The following is a 25,707-nucleotide window of genomic DNA, read 5'->3' as shown; positions in this document are numbered from 1 at the left end:
GTGTGTTAGTGCTGCACAGCATCGTATAATCTAATCCAAGGCTTTGTTGACTGTCAGTATTATCCGAGATGAACCATCCCAGACTGGTGATTGATAAAAGGTCCCAGTAGGGTGCTCTGCTAGAACATGTGACTTTTGATCGCAAATCCTCAATGAAGTAACAGTGGGCACAGACCAGAAAACCCTTTTTGAATGAGCATCTGGCTCGCTGACACGTGGGTGTGTGTGTGTGTGCAAGAGGCTTTGGCATGTGTGGGAAAGAGATTTTCTCATGCATAAACACGTGTTCACGGAAGCAGAATTTCATTGACAATTTTAACGGGGTATGCTTTAATGAACAAAAACAAAAATGACCTTTTGCATTCTTAGATTTTCATGAAAGAATGGATCCCACATCTAACAAAAGTGTTTTCATATCAGACACAATTATATTCTATAGTTGATCTCAGCCCTAGATTGTAACTTTAACTATCATCAAATTGTCATAGAGCTGTTTGACACTCATTTATAAATCAGGATTACTGTTTTTGTTCTGCACTGTTTTTAATTTGTATCTTCATCTCTGCTAATCCCTGGCCAGGTTCAGACTTAAAAAGAAAAAATAGGTTTGACGCAGCCGTGTGCAGGCAAAGCTTTAAAAGGGTTAAAAGTAAAGCACTCAGAGGGGCATGGAAAGGTAAATCTGTTTGGGTGGTGAGGATTAACAACAAAAATGAGAAAAAAATCACCTATATTAGAGCTGACATTTTGCTCACCAAGACAGTCCCTGGCAAGGCTGGTGTGATTAAACAAACAATACAATTCTAGCGATCTCTTTAGCTCGTCTGTCTGCAGCAGTGACCATCGATTTATAGTTGTTTTTCTTTACAAGGAACTTTTAACGTTTGTGGTGCTGCACTGAGGAAGATAAGCTTTTTACATAAAAGTAAAGTCTTAGGAATTATCTCTTGTCATTTTCTGGAGGTGCTTTTGAAATACTAGGCCCGGAATATTTTTGGATCAGCGTTTTTTAATTCCTCTCTTGGCAAGAAGAAAAAGGAATTCCTTGGCAGGGATTGTAAAATAATGATTCCTCCCAGGCTACTCATATATCGACGTACACACAGTGATGCTAATTTGGAGAGCATCCGAGAGACGTGGAGGCGGAAGAAGTCCTGTGGCGATCTTTTTCAGAATGGGTACAGGGTGAGGCAGGGCCATCATGGACAGGAGCAAAAGGAAAGGCAGACGGGACTGTGTCAATCAGTGTGGTCCTGTTTGTGCATCCTCTCTAACTGGGGTAAGGGCGTTATCTTGAAGGGAACACAACATTCGTTTAGTCCCTTATTCATGCAGATCTTAAGATTGTTACTCTATTAGAGAGTTGCTGACAAGCGTATAGCCACTGTCCTACATTTGCAATTAGTCAACTGATTGTAAAGATCGTCTCAATGGGAACACACACTCAGGAAACTGCCAAGTACACACACACACACACACACACACACACACACACACACACACACACACACACACACACACACACACACACTCCATTGCATCAGTTGTGTTATGTAAAAAGACAATGAGGCAGGTGTCGCATTGTTGTCTAATCCCTCAGCGAGCTGCTCTTGGATGCAGACTGAGGCTCATATAAAGTAGGCCACATGATGTTCCTCCTAACTTGTTTGAATGCATAAATAATTCCAACACATCATCTAGAATAAAGTGTCTGTTTTTCTCGTCTCATATCCTGGTGTGTCGCAGACTACATTTTGAATCATATGGTGCGGTGCTGTGCCCAAAGTGCTTCAGAAAAACAATCGGGCCATGCTGTCAGAGTGCTCATACATGTTGTCCTTCTTCTGTCTGCCTGTTATGTCTTTCTGGTACTACTGTGAAGATATTTTGGAAAACATCCAACTTATATGATCATATGTGAATTTAATGTTGCCATCAGCTGTTCTTTATGCATGTATATGCTAATCTCTCTCTTTCTATGTCTCTGTCTCACAGGCTTAAGATTTCTCAGAGCACTAAGATTGATACAGTTTTCAGAAATTCTTCAGTTTTTGAATATCTTGAAAACAAGGTAAGAATGAAGCTTACCTTCTTAATCGACAATAATCATATTCACATATAATATTATCTTCACTGTTACTCCCACCAGTAGATCTTTTAAAATCCTAGCTCAACTTTCCCTGCTGTTTATTGTCAGATAGAAAAACAGAGACCTGTGAGCCAAGCAAGTAAGCTGTTACTTTCTTTAGCGCACAGGTCTCTGTTTTTCTGTCATTGTGGTCTAATGTCTTTGAGAGTTTTATGGTTCCTCTTCTTCTTCATCGCAGCAACTCCATCAAGCTAGTGAACCTGTGTTCCATCTTCATAAGCACATGGCTCACAGCAGCTGGCTTCATACATTTGGTAAGTGGACAGATGGTAGGACCAGTAAGGTCCAGTGATTAGTGTGCCAGTGAGGACACTAGTGGAAGAACTCCCAAAGACAATTTAACAGTGACACGTCACACATCAACATCAAATTGTTTTTATCCAACTTCAAAATGAACTTCAAGAAAGTATGTTAATATTTCCCACTTGTATCAATTCAAGATGCACTGATCCAACTTGTTTTCTCCCAAGACCGATTCCAGTAACTTAGCTCATTGAACTGCTAATACCTCCTAATGATCTGATTCTTTTGCTCTGTTACTTCGCCCCAAATTAAAAATCTCCCTTTTCGGATTTCATTGGCTGCAGTATTGGCTGTGTCCAAATTCACTCAACTTGTACTTTCTATCAAAGACACTCAATAGAAAATAGATTTCTGACTTACTAATTTTACTAGTCACATATTGAGTTTGCTCCTCACAGGCGCCTTTAGACCCCCTCAGCATCACTTTGTGTGCCTTGGACGCCACTTCTTTCTGTGATATATATATATATATATATATATATATATATATATATATATATATATATATATATATATATATATATATATATATATATTATTTTTATGAGAACACAGGTTGGGTCTCCTGGTGATCTAGCATGGAACTGCAATTTCCCAAGTCCAAGTGTGGCTGGAGACTTTTATTATTTGCCTCCTTGCGCCCCATTTTTCATTATCTATTATCAAACTGTTCAAGGAAATAAAAAAAAAAAAAGATTAGTTTGTGGAGTGACACGTCTGTATCTACTTGTTGTCTACTATTCATTGTGTATTTGTAGCTCTGCCCAACAACTGAATAAAGCATCAAACAGTTTCACCACTAGATGGTAGTCTAAGCTCAATATACATATCATGAATATACTGGATGACTCAACAAAGATGAATGCATGAGCACTTGTAGCTGGATTTAACCAAACGTGATCAAATAGTTTCTCTTCGCAATCTTAGTCTTCGTCAACACACACCTGTGTTGAACCTATTTCATAAAATGCTCCCATCTCCATTTTTAGGTGGAAAACTCCGGGGACCCCTGGGAAAACTTCCAGAATTCCCAGCCACTTTCCTACTGGGAATGTGTCTACTTGCTGATGGTGACAATGTCTACAGTGGGCTACGGGGATGTCTATGCAAAAACTACCTTGGGGCGGCTGTTTATGGTCTTCTTCATCCTCGGTGGTTTGGTAAAATCAGGCTTTTCATTCTCCATTGTCCCCCTTATCCCCTCCTAAATCCTGCCTGTCCCCATCAATAGACTGTATAAATCTGTTGAACTCGATTCATTGATGAACAATTAATAATGTTGTATACTGTATGATATTTTAGCATTGTGCATACACTTAGAACTATGTTGCCTGTACCAGTAAATGTTATTTATTTGTCAAAGTGAAGTTATACCCTTCTGTTTAGCCTGCTGTATCCCGTCTAATGTAGTTACAGTACTATGTGCTCCTTCGTCCCCCTCCCCTTACGTGCCACTCCTGTATTTGTTTGATAAGAGTGCAAGTTTCTGTCTGATAATGTTGTTACTGTTCTCTTAAAAGCAGTTGCGGTTTCAGGAAACCCCTCCTCCCGTGTCTCTTCCCACAATTCCAACAAACACAGGGGCAGGGAGATGAGGCTTAGGCCAGCCTGACTGTTACCATAGCAACAGCATCCTCCCAAATCCTTACCCACTCACCTTCCTTCAACCTAGCGTCCCGATTGGTTGCCCCGTGTACAATAACTTAAGCACAGGCGCGCACGGGTGTACACTGCTACTAAAGACCCTGTCGCTTCCAACTTCTCGCTCAAAGAAGTGGAGGGTTTAGCCAACTCACAGTCACTGAGTCCTGTATTTATTTGGCCAGATATCACTCTGCACTGATGACCTGCAGCTGTGTGGATGTGTACCTTGTTGTGGCCATGGTGATAGGTTACGTGTTTTCTCTCAGTGACGAGAGCTCTGGAAGTCTTTAGGCTCGTACCTCAGCCTGCTTCCTCTCACTAGCAGTGGTAATGACTTCAGGCTTGAGATATTTTAAAGCCAGGGATCATATTAAACTCACATCATTTCACATTATTCCTGCTGATGGATGACAGGTGCAAGTATGAGTTAAGTATGGATTTGCAAGGGCACTTTCTTTGTTTCGTAATGCAGATGTTAGCCCCGATGAGTAGTGTCAGTGAGTGTTAGTTGCTAAACACAACCCTGTACTAGGCTGTGACACTTTGCAAAATGCATCCAGCTCATTTTCCAGCCCAACAAATGAGTCTTAATGTGTTTTGCAGCTGTGGACCATCAGGTGGGCCTATTCAAATCAACCTGCCAAATCATCTGTGTTTGTTGGACAAAACATGGCACATAGGTTTTTATTCTCCTCTTTAAAAGTCCGCTTTCCAGAAAGGTATTGGGTGCTATCACAGACTGACTACAGTTGTGACAAAATTCTTGCCCACTGAACAAACTTGTTCCTAAACTTTACCTTAAATAAATGGGGGCTATTTTTTTTTTTACACAACAAAAACAAGATTTTTGGGTATATGAAGATCTTGCTAAATTTTTTAAGTTCATCAAGTCTCTTCAGACAATGAGAGAGTTTTCAACTTAATTTTCAATAGCAAAGGATTATTTTCCCCCTCAGAAATCTGGATTCATGCACTAGTTTCCCCACCATCCTGCTGCGACATAGTAGTCTCTTTTTTAGTCTCTTCTTCTGTCTTCTATCTTCTCCTTAGGCCATGTTTGCCAGCTACGTCCCTGAAATCATAGAGTTAATAGGAAACCGAAAGAAATATGGTGGTTCCTATAGTGCGGTTAATGGGAGAAAGTAAGTATTCCAGATGGTTCTGCTGTTTTTCTGTGTGCGGTAGAACCCTCTCTGCATGCCTTTTTCTTTTTCTGTTCCATGCATGTAGGCCATGTTTGCTCGCTACGTGCCAGAAATTGCTGCTCTCATCCTTAATCGGAAGAAATACGGAGGGAGTTATAACTCGACACGAGGCAGAAAGTAAGTTCAAATCCAGACGAGGTGTGGTTGTGTGACTCAAGTGCACTCCCTTGGAGTTCATAGTTACTGGGGGTTAGTTAGATGGACTTTTTTTTACAACAGTAAAGTTACTGTATAACATCAAGTCACACTGCGTGACTGGAGACCTTGGCCATTAGGACTCACATGTCCACGCCCTTTTATTCTCTCTTTTACTCTGTCTCTCTGTGTCTGTCCTCGTCCTCTTCTATATCTGCCTCTATATGTCTGTCACTCAGAGTCATTTGTGTGCCGTTCATTTTCTTTCTTTGTCCCTCCTTGAAACATCCTGTGCTGGTTTTAATTTCCCTTGGAAAATAGAGCTTTCATGACTTCTACATATTAGACTTCCAATGTACTAATCTGTGGCTTCTACGCAATATAAATGTGCACTTTGTGTTGTCCCATTTCTTCTCCCCTAGTCCCTCATTAATACTGTCTTGACTATAGGGATGAATTAGTACTTATTTCTAAATAAGAAAAATAATAGTCATGAAACCCCTACAATCCACTTTCAATGGATTATTTTTCCCCACAAGGAAATAAAAAGATTTAAACATCTGCAAGTGCATTATTATTGGTGGTCTTTGTAAGCATCATCAATTCCAATGACCATTGCAAGATATGATTTATTTTCTTGTCTCATTTTGCTTGTTTTTTGCACGTTTATTTAAAATTTTCCTTCTTTGTTCTAACTGCATAATTTCCGGCATGTTCTCTATAACCTGCAGTCACGAGGCTTCTTCATGGAGTGAAAACTCCATGAAAACGTAATCTTCCTGTTGTCTGTCAATGCTACCCCATCGCATCATCAACGCTTGACATGACTCTGGCCCTGATCTTCAGTCAGCTCCCACACCCTGAATGCTGGATGCCTCGCTCCCAGCGGAGGCTCTCAATTGCTTTTGGCTTGCTTTGCCTGCTCGGTTCTTGATGCTCGCCTGGTTCTCGTGTTTGTGTGGTGGTGGAGTTTGTCTCCAAAAAGCTCTTGTTATTTATGTATATGTGTAATTGGCCTCTCACAGCAGAGGATCCAGTGCACTGTGAAGTATGTGTGGCACTGTGGTCATTTCACCACAGTCGTTATTGTCCAGTATTGTTCCTCTCCCCTCGTGGCTCAAACCTTACTGATATTCAGCACACAGATATACTTAAATCCAGATGTGGTGTGTCTAGAACAGGGAGGGTAGACTTCTTATTCCTTCTCTGTTCTTCTCATTCTCTGCGATCAACATCTACTACTCTGAAGTCTTCTCTTTCTCACTCTGTTTCTCTTTTCGTATCTTCCTCTTTCAGTGGGGTGGATTTGAGCGAGTCAGCAGTGGAACGAGGCATCGGAAAATAGCTTTTGTTTGATAATGTTTGCCTGTCATTGCGATAAGATTGATGAAATGTTATGTTTGGCTAGTGACCTCAGCCCAGACTCACAGATGTGTGTTGAGAGAAGCCCTTGTCAAAGCCGAGGATAGTTTCTCCCAGACACTTTATTTTCTCTCTCCGCACCCCCTACCATTTCTGTCTCTGGTTAGACATACAGTGCAAACATATGGTAACAATCGTAAGATACCCACCGAACACACAGGCTTAGGGTGGCACCAAGGTCTTTGCTTAATCATTTAGATTTGTATTTGTTTGGTGTGTTTACATGTATAGGACCTGACACATAGATAAAAACTGCTTTGTCTCATGGTTTGCCATCGGGGTTCAGTTATTTAGCAGCTGTCAGCACAAAAAAAAGTCTATCATGGAAATGAGATTAGCAGATTACAAGTATCCGACTGATTACAGAGCTCACAAACAATGAGATCATGGATACGTTGTGAACTATTATAAATGTATCCCTTATTTCATCTTGCTGCCTGGCCGCTGTCATTTGAAACAGACCTTGAAGGCTATTTGGAAGTGAGAGGGACTCACATTGGATCTGTACAACGTTTCTGTTTTATGCTTATTGTGTGCAGTGTAGCGTACGCCCATGAGCGCAGTGACAGCACTCAGCCTGCGTGTGCTGATATAATAATGACAAGTGTTGCATTCTGTTGGCGCCCGGTGCAGCCGGGGCGCTGTGGTTTCCATTATGGCTCTATGGTTTCCATTAGCCCCAAATCCTACAGAGGGGTTGGCATGGAAACCGGCTCCAACACTGGCTGAATTTTGACGCACACCTTTGAAAGTCCTCTGTCAGGGCGACACATCTGTCAGAGTTTCCAACAAATCCACATGCTATTGCACTGTAAATACAAAGTGCATCATACAGTTTATACCTGCACACAGGAGATGCCTTTTCATTTAATACAACAATAAGATGAGTGCTAAGTTGTGTAAATTGCAACATTTTGACGATGATTCTTGCAGTAAGTTTCATTACTGACCTAAGGATTTGAGCAGTACCAAGTGAGTGACCTCTGTTGCTGATGTTTGAGCTCTCTGTTTGTTCATTTTCTATTCAGTGCATCCCCAGTGACACCCTGGGATGTTCCCTGGCTGCATGTTTTGTGTGCACGCTCTGTAATACCCCTTTGTATTTAATGTGATTGTGTGCCCTCTTTTGTTTGCTTTCTGGGTTGTGTTTGGTTTTCTGGTGAAAATATGCTTCTTTTTTGAAGTAATGTCCATAGATTAAACTGTGCGGTTCAATCGGGTTAACCAGTCGGAAGGTATTTTGTTTATTTAGCAATTATAAATGGTTGAATTATCTGCGATATACTTAACATAAATCAGCTACTACCCTTAGTGTGTGTGTGTGTGTGTGTGTGTGGTGTGTGTGTGTGTGTGTGTGTGTGTACACACACACACACCCCATATAAATCTCTATATTCGCTCTACCCTTGTTGAAGGGCATCTGGATACTGGGAATAGAAAAACGTAACTGATGTTTTTCATCTCTTGAAATGAGAGACATCTTGTGCCAAATACTGCCGGCTGCCCACAGACATCTCAGCTCATCAGCTTGTAAGACCACACGGTCCTTTGCTCAACTCTGGCCAACCATGCCATCACGGCTGTTCATTAGATTCTCTTAAAGGACAGAGGCGACATCTGCAAAGACCATTATGTCCTGCAACATCCACACACTGCCTTCATTTCAATATGTCTGTCACATCACTTTGCCAAGTCCACTTCAGTTCAGTATACCCGGACCATCTGGTACAGACTAGGAGGACATAAAGTGATCTGAACTATGGTTCTCATCTAACATCAATAAATATCTGTTTCCTTTAAACCTGCCAAACTTAGTCAGATTTCAGTAATATTCTATAATTTTAGACATCAACTTTTAAAGGTAATGCGTGAGCCAGAGCCTACTTCTTGTGTACACGAGTATGATAATGGATTCAGACAAATCTAGTTTGATCATAAGAACTTGAACAGTGAACAAATAGGACCACAGATTTTTATTTTATTTTAGGAAAACGTAACCCAATACTTATAGTGTTCAATGCAAAGCTGTCCAGTATCCAAGCACTCAAAACTAAAGTGGTTCATTTGTCTCCTGGCACATCCTGCTAAGTAGTGGATAAGGCCATTGTCATTACACAGATTGCATTACAGGTCTCTATAGGGTAATTAGGGTGTCTGCCGAGTGTCCACACTAATCCATGTCAATAGAAGGGCTGAATTATACTCAGCATGTTTGGATTTCTCATTTAGGGTTTTGGCAATACGACCTGGTGACATTTAACTTTAACTCCAGAAGGGGAGCTCAGCTTACCACAGTGCAAATGAAGCAGATAAATTGTCCTAAATCCACCAGATTAGTGTGATTAAATTGATTATCATAACTATATCATGGTTGAGTTCCAACCATGTTAATCACACTGATCTCTACTACATTCAATTATTTTAAGAAATAGCAACAATAACATTGGAGGAGCAAGATAACCTGTAACTTGAACATTCATTTTGACAATTTTCATGAACAATGACTGAATTAAATTGAATTGAAACTGAAGTTTCACTGTTGAGATGGTAAATAATTGAATGTTTAAAGTTAAGACATGTCAGTCAGTGACCATCCAAACTGTCCAAATTACTCTCATCTCATGAAATGAATGTGAAGCTGATCTTTGAACTTGAACGGTGTTCAAACGGTGCAGTCAGAGGACAAACAGGGTCACAACCTCAACTCCAAAATCGTTCCAATCTAACTTTGTACTTCCTCACTTTTGTAATCAGCCTGACAGATCCCCCTGCTGTAATGCGCTGCATGTTTTGCCAGCGGGGCTGTCAAAAACTCTGAGGTCCTGTTTAGTATTTGTGTCAACCACAGGCCTCCAAATCACTTTGAAAGTTTTTAGTAATGTTCTGTATAAAAGCGCAAGCATATTGATGTGCATGTCTTTGTCAACATGCATTCAGATCACAAAGGGGTGGTTTGGCCGAAGGGACAGTTTTTATATTGGGAACGGAAGACAATCCAACCACTGTGGGCTGTGTGATTATATCTTAGATTTTCTTAAGTGGTTCAGAGTTGAGTGTTTGATTGCACTTGTTGTGCAGAATTTAACCACTTTCATTACATGGGGGAAAATGTTCACTTTTATGGCAAAAAAAGATATAATTCAGTTACTTGTTTGCTTTGAAATGGCATTTCTTGACATGTATATAGCTTTTTTTAGTCTATATTTGAGATGTGAGAGTGCTTTGGTCTGACTGATTATCTGTGGGAGACATGCCAGTGTCTGCAGTGATTTATGTTGCCCACTCAAGATGATTTCTTCCCCCCTTCCAGGCATATTGTGGTCTGTGGTCATATTACCCTCGAAAGTGTCTCCAACTTCCTCAAAGACTTCCTACACAAGGACAGGGATGATGTCAATGTTGAAATTGTTTTTCTCCATAAGTAAGTTTTTTTGTACGTCCTCACCACGTATAGCAGAACACAATATAGCCGAACAATGCAACAATACACAGGCAGTATGTGTGTATATATATATATATATATATATATAATGTATGTATGTATGTATGTATGTATGTATGTATGTATGTATGTATGTATGTATGTACGTGTGTATGTATGTATGTGTGTGTGTGTGTGTATGTATATATGTGAGGTACGCTAACCCCTCTCATTTTTTTCTCTGTGTGTTAGTATTTCCCCTAATCTTGAGCTGGAAGCCTTGTTCAAACGCCATTTTACCCAAGTAGAGTTCTACCAGGGATCTGTTCTCAACCCTCACGACCTCGCCAGAGTGAAGGTACAGTCAGTGACATCTAGAAGAGATGAAATCATATGCACATTGTTGAACTGATGCGTAGGGTTATTGGACAGATTTTTTTTTTAAATTCTGTTTCAAGGGCCGGTCATTTATATATATATTTTTCATTTTAAGTGGGTATGGGGAGCAGAGGAAAACAGAGCAGGGTATTTTGTACTTATTTTTTGACACAACGGAGAGAAAGAAAATGTCTGAAAAACTTTTATATGACATTTATTGTTATTGTTATTTATTTTTTACATTACGTGAGAAAGACAATTCGCTTAACACTCAATTCTTGTTCATATAAAGTGACTATAATGTTAATATATCTGTTTCTTTGGTCCCTACACATAGATCGAGTCAGCAGATGCCTGCCTAATCCTAGCCAATAAGTACTGTGCAGATCCCGATGCTGAAGATGCCTCCAACATCATGAGGTATCGTTTTGTCTGGACTTTGAAATAAGTGGAAAATGAATTGATTGTGTTTTACATTGTGTGTTTTTTCTCTGCTCCAAGGGTTATTTCGATCAAGAACTACCATCCCAAGATCAGAATAATTACACAGATGCTACAGTACCACAATAAGGTGAGACGTTTTGATGAAAGATTGCTTCATCTGGATGCTCTTTATTTTATCTCACATGACTAATCATGTAAATCAGGGGATGACCCACAGGGATGTCTGCTGTGTGCTGTATTTCAGGAGTTTATTTCAGCATTTGGTAAATCATAACAACAAGTTTTTATACAAGTGACCACTCACTCCATTGACCACTCGCTCCCTTGACTCCAGAAGGACTAGTAACACACAACATGACAATTCACGTTGCCATAAATAGAATGTTGAGAGTTGGCTCACCAGAAATAAATCACTATGCCAAATAGTTGCACACATCCGAAATCCTTTGTTGGGAGGTGCTGGACCTAGAGAAGAAAGCAAAGAAAAACCATAAATGAAAGTCTTATATAAAAAACTGAAAGCTTAGAGCAATTGAAATAACCATTACACATGCATTTAAAGATGAAGTTGCTGTTAAGACAGTCTGTGCACCTTTATTTATGTTTTCATAACTATAAATCACTGTTTTCTACACAGCATTTCCCACTTTAAGGAAAGGTTTAACATTTTCAGAAAAAAAATAAAATCTAAACGAGAGACAGGTGCTGTAGACAGATACCGAGTACAGAGAGAGGGTGAATACATGCGTATTCAGACAGGCAGTGTTAGAAAATTGTTGTGTATTTGACCCAGCCCAAAATACAAGTATGGGCCAGAAAATAAGCATGATGTTCACCCTTTAAGACACATGAATCATTTGCTTATATTCCTGTGTCGTGTGACCTCCTCTTTCTGTCGTGTGATGAAGGCCCATCTGCTGAACATTCCAAGCTGGAACTGGAGGGAGGGTGACGATGCTATCTGTCTGGCGGAGCTGAAGGCAGGCTTCATTGCCCAGAGCTGTCTGGCTCAGGGCCTGTCCACCATGCTAGCCAACCTCTTCTCTATGAGGTCCTTCATTGAGGTAACACAGAGGACAAGATTAACGTGCCTAGTCTCAGTCGCTCCTTCTGAAATGGACTGAAGGAACTGGGATGAATGCATTTTCTCATTGCATTTTTGTAAATTAGATGATTTATATTCAGCGATTGAAGGTGAGGTTGCGAGACGTGGATACAATAGGTTCTCTGCTGACAGATGGACTAGATCTGTCAAGCACGGTACATTCCCCAGGAAATGTTGACATCTTTGTCCAGAGAAAGACTTCCATTAGAATGATTTCAGTCGTCCTGGCACGTCATATTTTACTGTGACATTTCATATGGAATCTGTTCAGTGTGTCAGTGGATCCAAATTGAAGAGGTGCTTCTCTCCATCAAAGAACTGTTCTTGTGTCATAAAGATGATGAATCAGCGTATAATAACCAGGCTGATGTTGTGCGGTGGAACATCTGCAGACCACATTGGGTGGCTATTTGAAGAAAAACAGTGTTGTTTTTGTCTTCTCCTCACATGTGACATTTCCCTGTTTGTTTTCTGTTTTTTTTGTTGTCAGATTGAGGAGGATACATGGCAGAAGTATTACCTAGAAGGGGTGGCTAATGAGATGTACACAGAGTATTTGTCCAGTGCCTTCGTCGGCCTCACCTTCCCTACTGTCTGCGAGTAAGTATCACTATTCCCTCCCTCAGCAAGCCCACTGTCAGTGGTAGGTATAGCTAACAACTCTGAAGTGAGGAAAGAAACACAAGATGTGAATTTCAAAAGGCGTTTGAACACATCAGTCACTTGCTGATACACTGCTGTCCTCTAATAAGTGCACATGTTTTTCAGACTGTGTTACGTGAAGTTGAAGCTGCTACTTATTGCCATCGAATACAAATCGGAGCAAAGAGAGAGCAGGTTTGTTTCTTGCGTCTTTCTTCCACTAACGTCAGGTATAACTGTGTTAAAAGTGAACTACTGTGTAACTAGTTTCAAGGGGATCTTTTAATATACAACATTTTTTTCTTCCCCTAAATCCTCTTTTGTAGCTTTAATAACAGTTGATAATCATATTACATTTGATTTTTGTGAATGACATTTGAATGATAGCGTGCCAATATAAGCATCATTACACACAATAACAGAAAGCACTCAGAGAGCACAAACCTCTGCCAAGGCTACACAGTCATCTTGAATTTCTGTCTTTCATTTTAATGTGCCAAAAACTGTTCATAAAGTGCAGTGGCTACATGAGAAATTTGCAGAAACGTTCCAATTCTTTTTTAAAGAAACTCAGAAGCAGAAACTCATGGATCTGCACCAAAACCTTACTTATTCCTTGCCCTCATGGCCTCACGTTTCTCAATATTGAATTGAATTCTGATGACAACTTTTTGGAATTTCATGGTATTTGGCAAATAAATAAATGGGACTGATGATACTGACTGTATGTTCTCGGTGGTGCTAACTACATAACAACAAGTCTGATACTTTCACCAAACCTTGCAGGTATGCACGATAAAGGGTAAAGATCTGGTTTTCTACTTGGTTTATTACTGTAGGTAACGGCACTGCAACATGTCTTTGTCGTTGTTGGTTATATTGTGCCGTCAATTCAGAGATACATTCACACCCGAATAACCAATTTGCTGCACATTCAAATTTCATGTCATGTTTTTCCTTAACTTGATTCCTTTGTCTCCCTGTTCAGTCTGTGTGATAACAAGTACCTTTACATCAGTGTCCGTCTTATCACCAATAACAACATGAAGTCCTATTTTTCACTAATCTCAATTGCCAAATCTCATTCACTCTTCCCCGTTCACCTGTGTCAAATGTTTTTTCTGTGTACTGATAGAGTTGCATGTTAGATTGTCAAATTACATTTTGATATTACACGTTAAAACTAAATTTAAATAACTACATTTTGTATATATAATTGATCCTACACTGACATGTATCCCAGTGTGCTATTTTCTGTCTGTGGTCTTAATTTTTTTGAGCTAGTTAAGTTATTGAAAATAGGTTTTTGTAGTGATTTTGACGATGCCACAGTATTGGCATACTTTTTCTCAGATCTACAGCTCTTTTCTAGAAGCTGTACGGCAACAAATGTTCATTTGGTTTAATCTTTGTCAAAAGATAACCAGCTTTACAATCAAACTGAATTTATTTTAGTTAACATTATTTTTTTAGGTGCAAGGACCTGACCTTTGTACAAGCATGAAATAACTTAATTGTGTGTCTGTACAGAGTTGCGCCTCGTGCCGCCGTATAAGTGTACCTACTAAATAACAAGAGAAACATTAGAAACAGTCATATTCTCCTATTCTTTTATGTTAATGACAACTGTTTGATTTGAGTTGTTTTCTTGTTGTTTGCAGAAGCCGAAAGCGGTATGCCCTCTACCTTATCTTACTTCCAAAGTTCAACCCAATCTCCACCACTTTAAAGCTTCTGACTTTGGGAGTTTCCCCAAGGATATTTTTCCAAACACTATCTCACAGGCCTCTATTTCTAACTCTTCTTTCATGGTGTCCCTTGTGCTTAACGCACTAACTTCTTTGCAGGCAGAGAGAGGGTAGATAAATTGGACATGTTTGTAGAAGTGCTGTTTCTTTGTCTTTGCTGTTGTCGGTGTGCCAAGGCCAACCGCTCACCCTTTCTCCATATCTACCTCCTATTTGATCTTTTGAGTTTTGTCCTTTACCAGTCCTTTGCTTAGTTTGTTTTTCTCACTTTCAGTTCTTTTTCAGTGTTGCCCAGTTGTTACCCTACTGTATGTTTACTTTGCCGAGCTAATTTTTCCACTCATGGTGTTTTTAAATCGGTACTTCATGGTTCTTTGACTCAGAACCAGTGAGGAGTTTGTTTACACATAACTTGGACCTCAGATATGTCAATAAACACTACTAATCTGTTGTTCTACATTATGCATTTAATCTTGAAATACATTCACTGATTATCCACCATTGCTGTTGGCAGTGGCTGATATACAATGACATCTTTTTCTTCATGGTTTCATCACACCAGCAGCACTTCACCAATTTATGTTTCCTTTTCATCAATTCACACACTAGTAAAAGGCATGGAAGTGTTGGATTTTTAGATTACATTAAATTGATCCAAGCTGAAATATAAGTGTCCCATATTTCACTTTTGCATTCCATCATCCTCTCAAGTTCTCAGTGCTAAATGTATATCCATCTGTGCGTGTCTGAATGTCTGGTTTATGTGTGATTACCTCAAAAAGGAGAGTTTAAGTGTGAATGAATGTGTGTATTGTTGTGTGTCTCAGCCACTATGTTCAGTCATGCTTGTGTGTCTCTCGAGTAGATGTTTCTAAGTGAGGTCACTTCCTGTCAGTTTGGTGTTTGAGAAACAATCCAACTGCACAGAAGTTACTGCAACCGTCTGCATCTACGTACCTGTCCTTATACCTGTTCTACAGTGGCTATGCCTTTCTGTTTGGTTATTGTCCTCTTCATGCTGTATGGTACTGTAACTGCATGCTACGACACTCTCACACACGGTGTTTGATGCTTGCTTTGTTGCTCACAATATGAGGTTTTGATGCTTTTTAAGCTTCTATTCACCAGTTTGCACCTGAACGAAGAAACATGTCTTGGATAGATACTCTTGTAAAATCTCAGATTTGGGCAGCAATGTTTGTGGAACTGTGATCTTTGATCTGTTTCTTTATTCATGTATTTTCACTAAAGAGCATGCCAGGCGTAACGCCGCTTTACTTCTCTGGGGGCCATTTAATCTGAAAGAATGTTAGATTCTATTTTATTTATTGAAAAGAAAAATGCGGAGGGAAAAATCAACTGGTGTAATTTGATCACAGTCCGACATGTGCATGGATTCAATTGCTCCCTTAATATTTTTGTTTATTTTCTCCAATGTAGCCTTTTCCAGAGCCCAGAGGAAAGATGTAGTAAGAAAGATGTTTTCTCAGATGTGCTACTTCACTTCTGCTCTGGGTCTACACAGATAACATACTTTTTCCTAAAATTTCACAAAACATTTATTCAGAACAAAGATTTTGAGCTAGATGGTAAGAAATGCATTAAAGACAGTAGTTTTGTGAGCCATATGAAAGTATTATTGTAAAAATTGACAAAAATTTGAGGTTCAAATTGAGGAAGTTAAAAACAAATAATGAGTTTGTCATCTTTCATCTGGGCCTGTCGTATCTTGAAGGATTGTGACCCTGAAAGATTTGTGGGTTCAGTGTTTTGATTTCTTAGTTCACACTTACATCATTGATGATTGTTGCCCGCAGGTAACCATTAATGACCAGTGTTGGTGTGTGCGTGTGGATGTATGGGCGTACAGTATGTGTGTGTTGTGTCTACTCGGTGTCTCAGTCTAATTAATGGGGAATGATACAGCCAGTCACTTTAAGTGCTCAGGAGTCCCACACTAAATATAAATGGTTTGCTAATTAATCCCTTGGTATCTCTTTGTAGTTCAGCTTTTTTTTCAGCGTGCCTGCGTCTTTTGACAGACATATAATTCATGTAATATACAAGTCAATATTGATCTTGCTGGACATGCATTGTAATTTTTTCCCCCTATAATTCAAGTGAGCAGAGTCACTACCGATTTTAATATAAGTTTCTCCACCTTTGGACTTAACTTCTTCCTAAAGCAATCCTATAAACTATAGCAGTCACTAGAGTACCATCCACTTTGTATCGGCAGGAAAAAGAGCTGTTCATTCCCATGCATCCCACTGTCAATTACTAACCAAGATAACAACTCTTATGTACATTCTCTGTACTGCAGCCATGTCTCAGTGGCCATCATGTCATCATGACTAGATGACTGCATTTTGAGTGCTGACACTAAAACCACTCCCTTTACTCGTACCTCTCTGTCACCCTTCTCACCCTGTTGCAAACCAAAACCATACTATAAAGAAAAGAATTCAAATGAAATGGGCGATCATACTGTTGTACATTCTGTCCATCCATGCAAGTATCACATCAGCAAATTGCCCACAATCAAGACCAAAAAAAAGTCCAGATAAGCACAGTGCACATCCGATTACCGGCTTCAACAAGTCTGTGTACCATTCCTCTTGATTAGCATCTTATGTTAATGAACATGAGTATTAACCGGGGGTTAATGAGCATGATGTGTCTTTTTCTCTGATAACCCAGCATCCTCATCAACCCGGGTAACCATGTCAAGCTGCAGGAGGGGACGCTGGGATTTTTTATCGCCAGTGATGCTAAGGAAGTGAAGAGGTAATATGGGCGATCCTGATGACATAATTAGTGATCCGCTGATCACTAATTATGCCAAATGGCCAGGTGGATTATTCTAAGTGCTAAACATTTTTACTGTCACTTTTAGAGCATTTTTCTACTGCAAAGCTTGTCACGACGACATCACAGACGCTAAGCGGATCAAGAAGTGTGCCTGCAAACGACGTGAGTAAAACTGCGCCTTCCTTTTGCCCCATCGACACACCTCCTTCCCCTTCTCTCACTCCAAAACTGTATGTCTCATTATACTTACGGTTTGTATTAAACTGTAACCCTCATTGTGTCATTAATCCTACGTACCATGACAATTTGATTTCAAAGGTAATACTGTATGTTGTCACATCATTATACCCTTAGGAAAGTGTTTATAATAGGTGCCATTTGAACTTCCATAATTCCATTATGGATTGAACATCAGTGAATATCTGATTCATTTTTTATTCTTCTTTATTTACAAAAACAGAGAATGTGGTTGTACAGTATATTAGATTTTAAAAACCTCAGGCATACAATATATATACATATCATTTAAATTGTGTTAGTAGACAGCTGTCATCCCTAATAAGCAAGACAATGTATAAGACAATCAGCTTTTTTACGGCAATATTTAAAATATTTAAAAATATGTATTGTAGACCCACTGTATTATAGTAATTGGACATGTAAATGCTATGAAAGTAATGAGCTCTGCCACTGTGCTCTTAATTGTTCCATTTCAGACAAAACACCTATGCCCCTGTCAAATGGATAGTTTCCAGCTTTAATTCTGCAGACATAACATTACCATTAAGGCAGGAACAGCACATGAATATAACCTGACCTATGCACGGTAGTCACTTGTCAGGACATGTTAGCCACTGGATAAATAATTCAGGTGAATATCCCATATTTCCTCCAAAGGTCACAGACAATTACTGTAAGCAGCCTGATCGAGACAAAGCCTGCTTTTCAAAAAGAAACCCACCGTTTCCTTCTTTTGTCTGTGTCATCTCAATTATTCAGACAATCTCTTGTTCTCCTAACTCAATAGCGTCATCAAGCTTTTCACACACTGGTTTTATTTAGACAAACTGTTTACTTTGGTTTGCTTTCATAATATCGTCGTGTCTGAGACCAAGGTGATTGACATGGCGTTGTGTTTTATGTTATTAGTTCCCAACAAGAGAGTTGCGTTTAGAAAGATGACAGTTCCATTACTGCAAGGGATGTTTGTCTGACAGTATGTTCTGTTCTATCATGTTTTGTTCTCTTCTGCTGTTCTTCCAATGTTTCTTTATGACCAGTGACACTTTTGATGTATTTCCTTCCCTGCTGCCATTGGAAAACAACTTTTTATTTTAACTACTCACTGGTAGTGATTTATTGTGAGTAAAAGAAAATGGCTGTACTTTTACCCAGAGTGCAGTGCAATTGTTTTTTTTCCTCTTCAGCTAATAGTATACTGTATCTATGTTGCATGTACCAGTGTAGCTTCTGCATCCTTCTCCTCGCCTCTCATTTCTACTGTACTGTGCTCAGACCAAAACCAAAACAGCTGAAAACTACTCAGGCCTTCTCATGACAGAACCAGTCAGCTGATGCTTTTACTGGTTGGAAATGACAATTACGTGTGACTTAATCGGATGTGGCCGGCAAGATCTGCAGTTTTTCCCTCACTTTTTGATCCTCGAACCCAATCTCATATGGCATTTGGAAGCCAATCTGCGGCAAGTCGTATGCCATTACCAATGATTAACCTCCCTATAGTGTAATCCTCCAAGAAAGTACAGAAGGAAAGTACTAAAAATCACGAATGCCATACAGTAATCATAGATTTAGCAGAGCTAACACAAGGGGAAGGAAATTAACAAGAACCGCAGAGGTTTAAATTGATCTGCTTTCTGTCAAAGGAGGTTTTGTGTGCGGCTGTACTTCCAGAGAGCAGAAAATGTCCTTGTGGGAAGTTCAGCAAATCCTAACGAGCTAGGTTGCCAAAACACAATCAAAACAATCTGGTATTCCCCTTGCCCCACTTTACTGTGATCTCAGCTCCTTTGTAAACGTTGGGTCCTCGTCCTGCTCTGGCCGAGGTTTCAGAGATGAAATGTCACCACACATGTCTTGTGCATTTCAAATCTAGGCAGATGTTGGGCAATCTTTTTTTTCTTTCCCTACTTGCTGCATTGGATTAATTTCACTAGCAGTACAGTGTAACTTGCGTTCGATTGCCACTAGATGGCGATGTCATGCCAGAGTCAAGTCTAATAATACAATACTCAAATGCTGATGTCTTTAGAGGAAACTTAAACCCCTGAAACCCATTCAGCAAAAATGCAAGATGACATTGTTGTTTTTCTGTGCAGTAGGGTAATACATTTAATTAAAAAAAAAAAAAAAGATCTACAGATTGTCAAGTTCTTTAATGTTTGTTTTTATGATATGGTGTAGTTGGCGTTGTGTTTCTGCAGAATGTTTGCCTTTCCAAGGACAAAAGCATTTGTCTTCTGCACTCTATTTGGCCACCACTACAATAAGCTACAGTGCACTGCGTTTGCTATCGAGCTTCTGTAATAATTTCCCTTGCAATCTTTGCTGAATAGGGAAGTCTTTGGGGGATATATCCGAACGGTGCTTTTCTTTGGGACATCCTTCATATTCAACATGCCCTGATAGCTTCTGTTTTAGTATGTCGTGCCTTGGTGGATTATAGCAGATGGTGACTGATTGAACCCATGCAGACAGTTTATCAGGGCAGCCGTCATGTTGAATCTTTAAGTAGGAATGCCCTGAAATGGACACCTTATCATTCAAGGCCAGAATCGGGGTATTTGTGAAGTCAGAAGTCAAAGACATTGTCGCTGTGTGTGTGTGTGTGTATGTGTGTATATGTGTGTGTCTCGTGTTATCCATCACTCCCCTTCCATGTGTCAATAATCTACATTGTAAAAAACAACAACATGTACTGTGGTCTGGATGCCTGAGCAAAAACTCTGAAGTTAAGAAATTCCAGCATGAAGTGATAGCATCGCTGCACCTTGTCTACCATACCCTCAAACTCTTTCAACACTGTGAACAGTTATCTCTGTAGCTTCTCTTGTTGCTCAGACCGAAACTTCGTTTTCTGCATGCTTATTACATGCTCATAAGGCACATGTGCATGCCACAGGATACAACAGTCCCTGATGCCTTCATCCCGTGTGTTATGATCTGCGCTTCCCATTCTTTCCCTGGCCAGAAGATGAAACGCATTACTCCATTCATGATCTTATTTTCCGACTCAGAGTCAAAGAGGCTGAAAGTGTCTCTGTAAAGGTGCCAGACAGTATTAGTCCGCTGTCTGTTTGCACCTTGGCAATGAGAGAATGGGGACCAGGGACTGTTTTTGCCCCGAGTCACAGCAATCTAGATGTGCTACTCGCGGGACTTTCACTCCTGCTTCCCTTGGGGTTTAGAGCTTCACACACACACAAGTTTTTGGTTGTGTAATACTACTTTCATGTCCACTCTTACATAAACAAGAGCACCTATTTTCCAAATTGCACTTTCTTTGGAATGATAATTCAATAAAAACATCAATGAAACTCTTTCATACAATCGTTATGGCATTGGTGTTGTAAATTCAGTAACAGTGATGATGCAGCCTACATATGGATAATTATTAAAATGCCATTGTGACCTGATTTTATTGAGTGGACACACTTTAACAAGCCTACTCAGTATCTTTTTCACCTCGAGCATGTAGATAATAAACAATTGTGCTTTTTTTATTACCTATCAAGCTATAAAATGAAGAATGGTATTTCCTCTTTTTAAAAGTCACAGATGGTCACTTTAAATGGACAAAGAATCACATTAATAATTACTAACATATACATCCTTTATCCAGACTTACCATTTATGCATGCATGCACATGAGAGTGAAGCCTCCCTTGGGGATCGGAGCAGTGAAACCGCAGGTTTGATTATACAGTAGCATGACTTCGCTCGTCTAGCCAGTAGAATAGTGTGATGCCTCGGACAGAGCCGCTACAGCTGCATGATGGGATACAGGTACGTGATCCACTCCTTTAGCCAAATGGATAGAGGATGTACAAATGTTGTATGAGGTTGCTGCTGAAGACATTGCTCATGCCTCTCTTCCCTGAATGCCTCCCTCCCTCTTTCCTTTCTCCCCAGCCCTCTTTCCCACTGTTATAGTTTTGCCTTTTGACCTGTTACAGCCTTAGCACACAGCTTGACCTCTCCAGACTCAGTCAATAGAAATGAGAAATAATGTGCTGGAATATGTGTATTCTATTATGTGTATTGGTATATTGTAAAGTGTCCTAATTTGACTCATTAGACAAGTAATACAAATAACTATTGGATTTTTCGGTAAAGTAACTCAAATTCGAAATGAAAAACAAATAAATCTTTGCGCTTGGAGCGTGTTAATTCAATTCAGGAGCTCTGGGGTGCATAAGGTTAAGTCTGTGGGAGCAGGTGGCTAAGGCTTGCACTTTCTGATGAAGTTACCTTCCGACTTCCCCTGGATGAATATTTCTCCTTTTGCCATTAACTTGCTGCTTTTCCTTTCCTCTCCTCTCATCCCAAAACATGACTGTAGCCAAGATGTCCATCTACAAACGAATGAAACTGGCATGTTGTTTTGATTGCGGCTGTTCAGAGCAAGACTGCTCTTGCATGTCAGGCAGTGTACATAGTAACATGGACACCCTTCAGAGGGCCTACCCACTTTCCTCTGTCTCTGTTCATGATTGCGCAACCACTTTACGTGCCTGTAAGTTACACCGCCCAACACATGCTGTTAGATGTTTGTGCTATGTGCTCTGTGTATATTGTACCATGCAGAGGTACTTTACGTGTACGTCTGTGGTGTCGTCTATGTGGTGTGGTCTGTTGACTGTGAATCCATAGTGGCGTCGTGAATACATTTTTTTTAAATTATTTTTGTCTTATCTGTTGGTCTGTCTGTCTGTCTGTCTGTCTGTCTGTCTGTCTGTCTATCTATCTATCTATCTATCTATCTATCTATCTATCTATGATTTTCAAATTATTTTATTTGAACTCTTACTCTTATAATCGTATGTTATTTGTCGTTGAACTCCATCAGTATTCTTCAGTTATTCATCGTTTTCATTGGACACTATTTGTTTGATTTCCTGAGTGTACTACGTGTGGTGGGTTAGTGGTGGTGTGGCTCTGTGGTGCTGCTGTACTGTACAGTACTGTAGGTGTTAGACATGTGGCTAACGCATGCTGCATCAGTCATGCAGTTGTGTGATAAAATCCCTATTGGATCTGATGTGTTTTAAACTGTAAAGGTAAGATATCTGTATATAACAAAATTGAACGTATTATTTTATTCTCATGGTGTTAGGCTGTATTGTACTGATAGTGTTTGTGAAATCTTTGTTTTATATATTTAATTTGAGGGTCCTTACAAACCTCTGAGTTAACAGTGTTTTCAGTTTGCACATTTTTTCAGTTAAAGCAGCTTTGCTTCTGTTTCTTTTTTTCTGTTACCTTTGACTTAACCTTTCCGTTCAACTGTTCAGAGTCTTTAGTTTCACTTTAATGCAGAAGATAAGAGAAAATAACATCTGAAACGGTGTTTTGAAGATTTCTAACAGTCTTGTCGAGCCTTATAAATGAGGTGCAGCTTACTGATATTAAAACATATTTTCATTGCTGACATTGGTTCAACATTGTAACTAATAATACCTCAAGCACCTGAACTGCCCTTCCACTCTTTTAGACTTTTAGAAAAGAACAAGAGCATTAGGAACACATCCAATTCTTCCCACGATTAACACACAATTGTTTAGACAGAAAGTGTCAATTTGTACATTTTATTGTATAAAATGTCCTGCTCAGCCTCTGATCACAATTGTTTGAAATGGTTTAAGGTGGTGTATCTATCTCCCGCAGTCTTTAAAAGTCTACATCACATACACTGCACAAGAGAAGGGATGCGAGCTAAGGGTAAAGTGGAGAAAAATGTAAATGGCAGACAGAGGCTTTGTGTGGTCGGAAAGAACAAGAAATAGACGAGGTGGACAGAGAACAATAGTGGAGAGAAAAACACGAAATGAGAACGACAAAATAGTGATAGCTTGCTTGATAAAGAAAAGGTCGAAGGACAAAAGCTCTTAGCAGATCACCCTCCTTTCGATTTTGCTTTTGAGTGGATGGGAAATATTAAATTGTCTGTCAATTACACATGGCATCAGTAGACTAGCTATCAAAGCCTTTGGTTCAGACGTACAGATCCGATTTCCTTCTCAACATTCTCCCACCGTCTGCCGACTCAGCCTAGATTAGTGTCAAACATACCATGATGAGTTTGGCTTGGCCTCTTGTAGTTCGGCCTGCGCTGATATCCCTTGGTACCAATTACTGGCCATTACATGGTTACTGATCTCACTTCTCCCTCAACCCCCTGTAGGATTTCAGGAAAGCCTCCCCTGTCTTAGATTTCTTTCCCTTTTTAACTCTGACTTTGTCTGGACAAAGTGAGTTACTAAAGGAGTGCATTGGGCTTTGTCAGTCAGGGATTGTTGGATTTCCTCTCTCCATTTCCCCCGTTTTCCCCCCACCAAACTGAAAGCATAAGACGTCTTTATCCATGATGACTTCTTGCCCTTGTACATCTGAACCAGAATTTTCTAGCGCTACTACTTGGATGATTGATTTCTTGAATAGAACTCATTCATTTAATGCACCCTGTCTTCTAATGCAAGTTACATTGGGACCACCTAATAAAACACAGTGCAACACTTCTGTGTGGCTTTATGGTCTTTAAATGATTCAATATTTACTTCATAGCCATTTTTAATATGCAATCATCTTTGGGGTTAGGTGAGTCATGTGATATTTGGTGAAATTGATAAACCCTTGTGCTGATGGAGCAATTTCTGGACAAATGAGCTGACTAATTAAATGTAGTCCTCTGTTATCATTCATATATACATCTTACAGTTTGGGCAGACAATTCTTTGTTGGAGTGAAAATAGGACGAGGCGTGAGCTTAAATTAGTGGCGGAATCTTTTGAAGATAATAAGATGGACAATTTGGAAAGAGGAGGGCAAAGACCAGTTTTTACCACTTGTGAATAGTAAAAAACATACTTCAAAGCACCCTTGGTGTTCCCCTTTTGTGTGGTTGTGTGATTCTTGTCTTCATAAATGTAAGTTTTAAAATATTCCCAGAAGTTATTCAGAATTGATCATCTGAATTAGTCATTTATTTGATCTATATATTAGTTACATATGGTCTTTCTTTGTGACCAGACCCTCACCGCAGGCAGCCAGCTTCCTTGAGAAATCGTGACAGGTTTTATATAATGGAGAGGCTGACAGCTTTTATAAAGCTGGGCTATGGACAAGGGTTGGAGACCCGGGGCTCGGAAGATGCTTACAGCTAGTTCACGGCCATTTGGGCTGTGTGAGTGCGTGTGTGTGTGTGAGTGTGTGTGTGCGTGTGAGAGAGTGTGTGTGCATGCATGTGCACATCTTGTGCGTGTAACAACATGCATTTCTATCTCTGTGTCTGTGCATGTGTGTGCATCTGCATCTCATTGTTGGGGACCTTATCTATCCTGACACGGAAATTATGTTTGCATTTTCATTTTCCCAGCCCTGCTGGTCTGTCACCAAACTTGCCCTGACAGCTCCTGTCCACCAGGCAGGCTTGGTCCCCCCCACCCCCTCCACCCTCTGTCCTATGCCGCCTCGCTACGCCCCAGATGCTAGCCAGTTAGTCTGCCGCCTCTGCAGTGCGGGCAGATTGCTAGAGACAGATGCCAGGGCCACTGTGGGTCCCTGTTTGAGGATCTGTGTCATAGGCCAGCCTTGGGCCCTTACTGTGACCTTTACTGCTGGAAGAGACTCTGGGAAAGAGCGGGGAGTGTCAGCAGCTCGGAGCTCATTTCAAATGCCCACTGTATCAGTACTTCTGTTGGTACCCGTCTTCGGTACCTCCTCAGTCTAGGTCATGAACTGTAATTCCCAGATAATTAATAGTTCTGACATAAGTGGAGACCTTGGTCAACTCTTTTTAGAGAACAACCCAAGAGATTTAAAAGTGAAGCATTGAACTCATGTTGCAAAAAAATTTTTTTCTTCCAAATCTCTATTCATGCAAGAGATGTGAACTGCATGTAAAGATCAAGTCTCTTTGCATTTGTGCTCTGTTACCGCGGCTGTTTGGAGTAGCGAGTGTCCGCTGTCTGTGTTCTGGACGTCTACATGCCGTTGTTGTATTTGCACCACGTGGTGGCTTTATTTGTTCTATACACAGACCTCACAATGCTCATCACATT

At 40.0% G+C, this 25,707-nt stretch overlaps 1 protein-coding gene across 12 annotated transcripts in view; it reads left to right on the top strand.

Moving 5' to 3' along the window:
* Window positions 1–25,707, top strand: part of kcnma1a (potassium large conductance calcium-activated channel, subfamily M, alpha member 1a) — a 125,988-nt gene that overhangs the window by 69,827 nt on the left and 30,454 nt on the right. For 4 of the 12 annotated variants that reach the window (XM_068567595.1, XM_068567593.1, XM_068567598.1 and 1 more), the window contains exons 6-19: window positions 1,996–2,071; window positions 2,328–2,403; window positions 3,442–3,612; window positions 5,147–5,238; window positions 10,169–10,279; window positions 10,532–10,637; window positions 10,995–11,077; window positions 11,159–11,228; window positions 12,010–12,165; window positions 12,697–12,806; window positions 12,975–13,043; window positions 14,510–14,521; window positions 17,297–17,383; window positions 17,493–17,569. In XM_068567595.1, the coding sequence (XP_068423696.1) occupies window positions 1,996–2,071; window positions 2,328–2,403; window positions 3,442–3,612; window positions 5,147–5,238; window positions 10,169–10,279; window positions 10,532–10,637; window positions 10,995–11,077; window positions 11,159–11,228; window positions 12,010–12,165; window positions 12,697–12,806; window positions 12,975–13,043; window positions 14,510–14,521; window positions 17,297–17,383; window positions 17,493–17,569 (1,296 nt within the window). Of the gene's footprint in view, window positions 1–1,995; window positions 2,072–2,327; window positions 2,404–3,441; window positions 3,613–5,146; window positions 5,239–10,168; window positions 10,280–10,531; window positions 10,638–10,994; window positions 11,078–11,158; window positions 11,229–12,009; window positions 12,166–12,696; window positions 12,807–12,974; window positions 13,044–14,509; window positions 14,522–17,296; window positions 17,384–17,492; window positions 17,570–18,759; window positions 18,769–21,989; window positions 22,164–25,707 lie in introns of all 12 variants that reach the window. The other 8 variants (XM_068567596.1, XM_068567594.1, XM_068567599.1 and 5 more) reach the window with 4 other exon arrangements.

Source organism: Clinocottus analis, unplaced genomic scaffold, assembly GCF_023055335.1.
Source record: "Clinocottus analis isolate CAN_PGR_092001 unplaced genomic scaffold, fCliAna1.0.p SCAF_8, whole genome shotgun sequence".
NCBI lineage: Eukaryota > Metazoa > Chordata > Actinopteri > Perciformes > Cottidae > Clinocottus > Clinocottus analis.
Note: the sequence above shows the minus strand (reverse complement) of the source record. Positions and strands in the feature narration are given on the sequence as shown.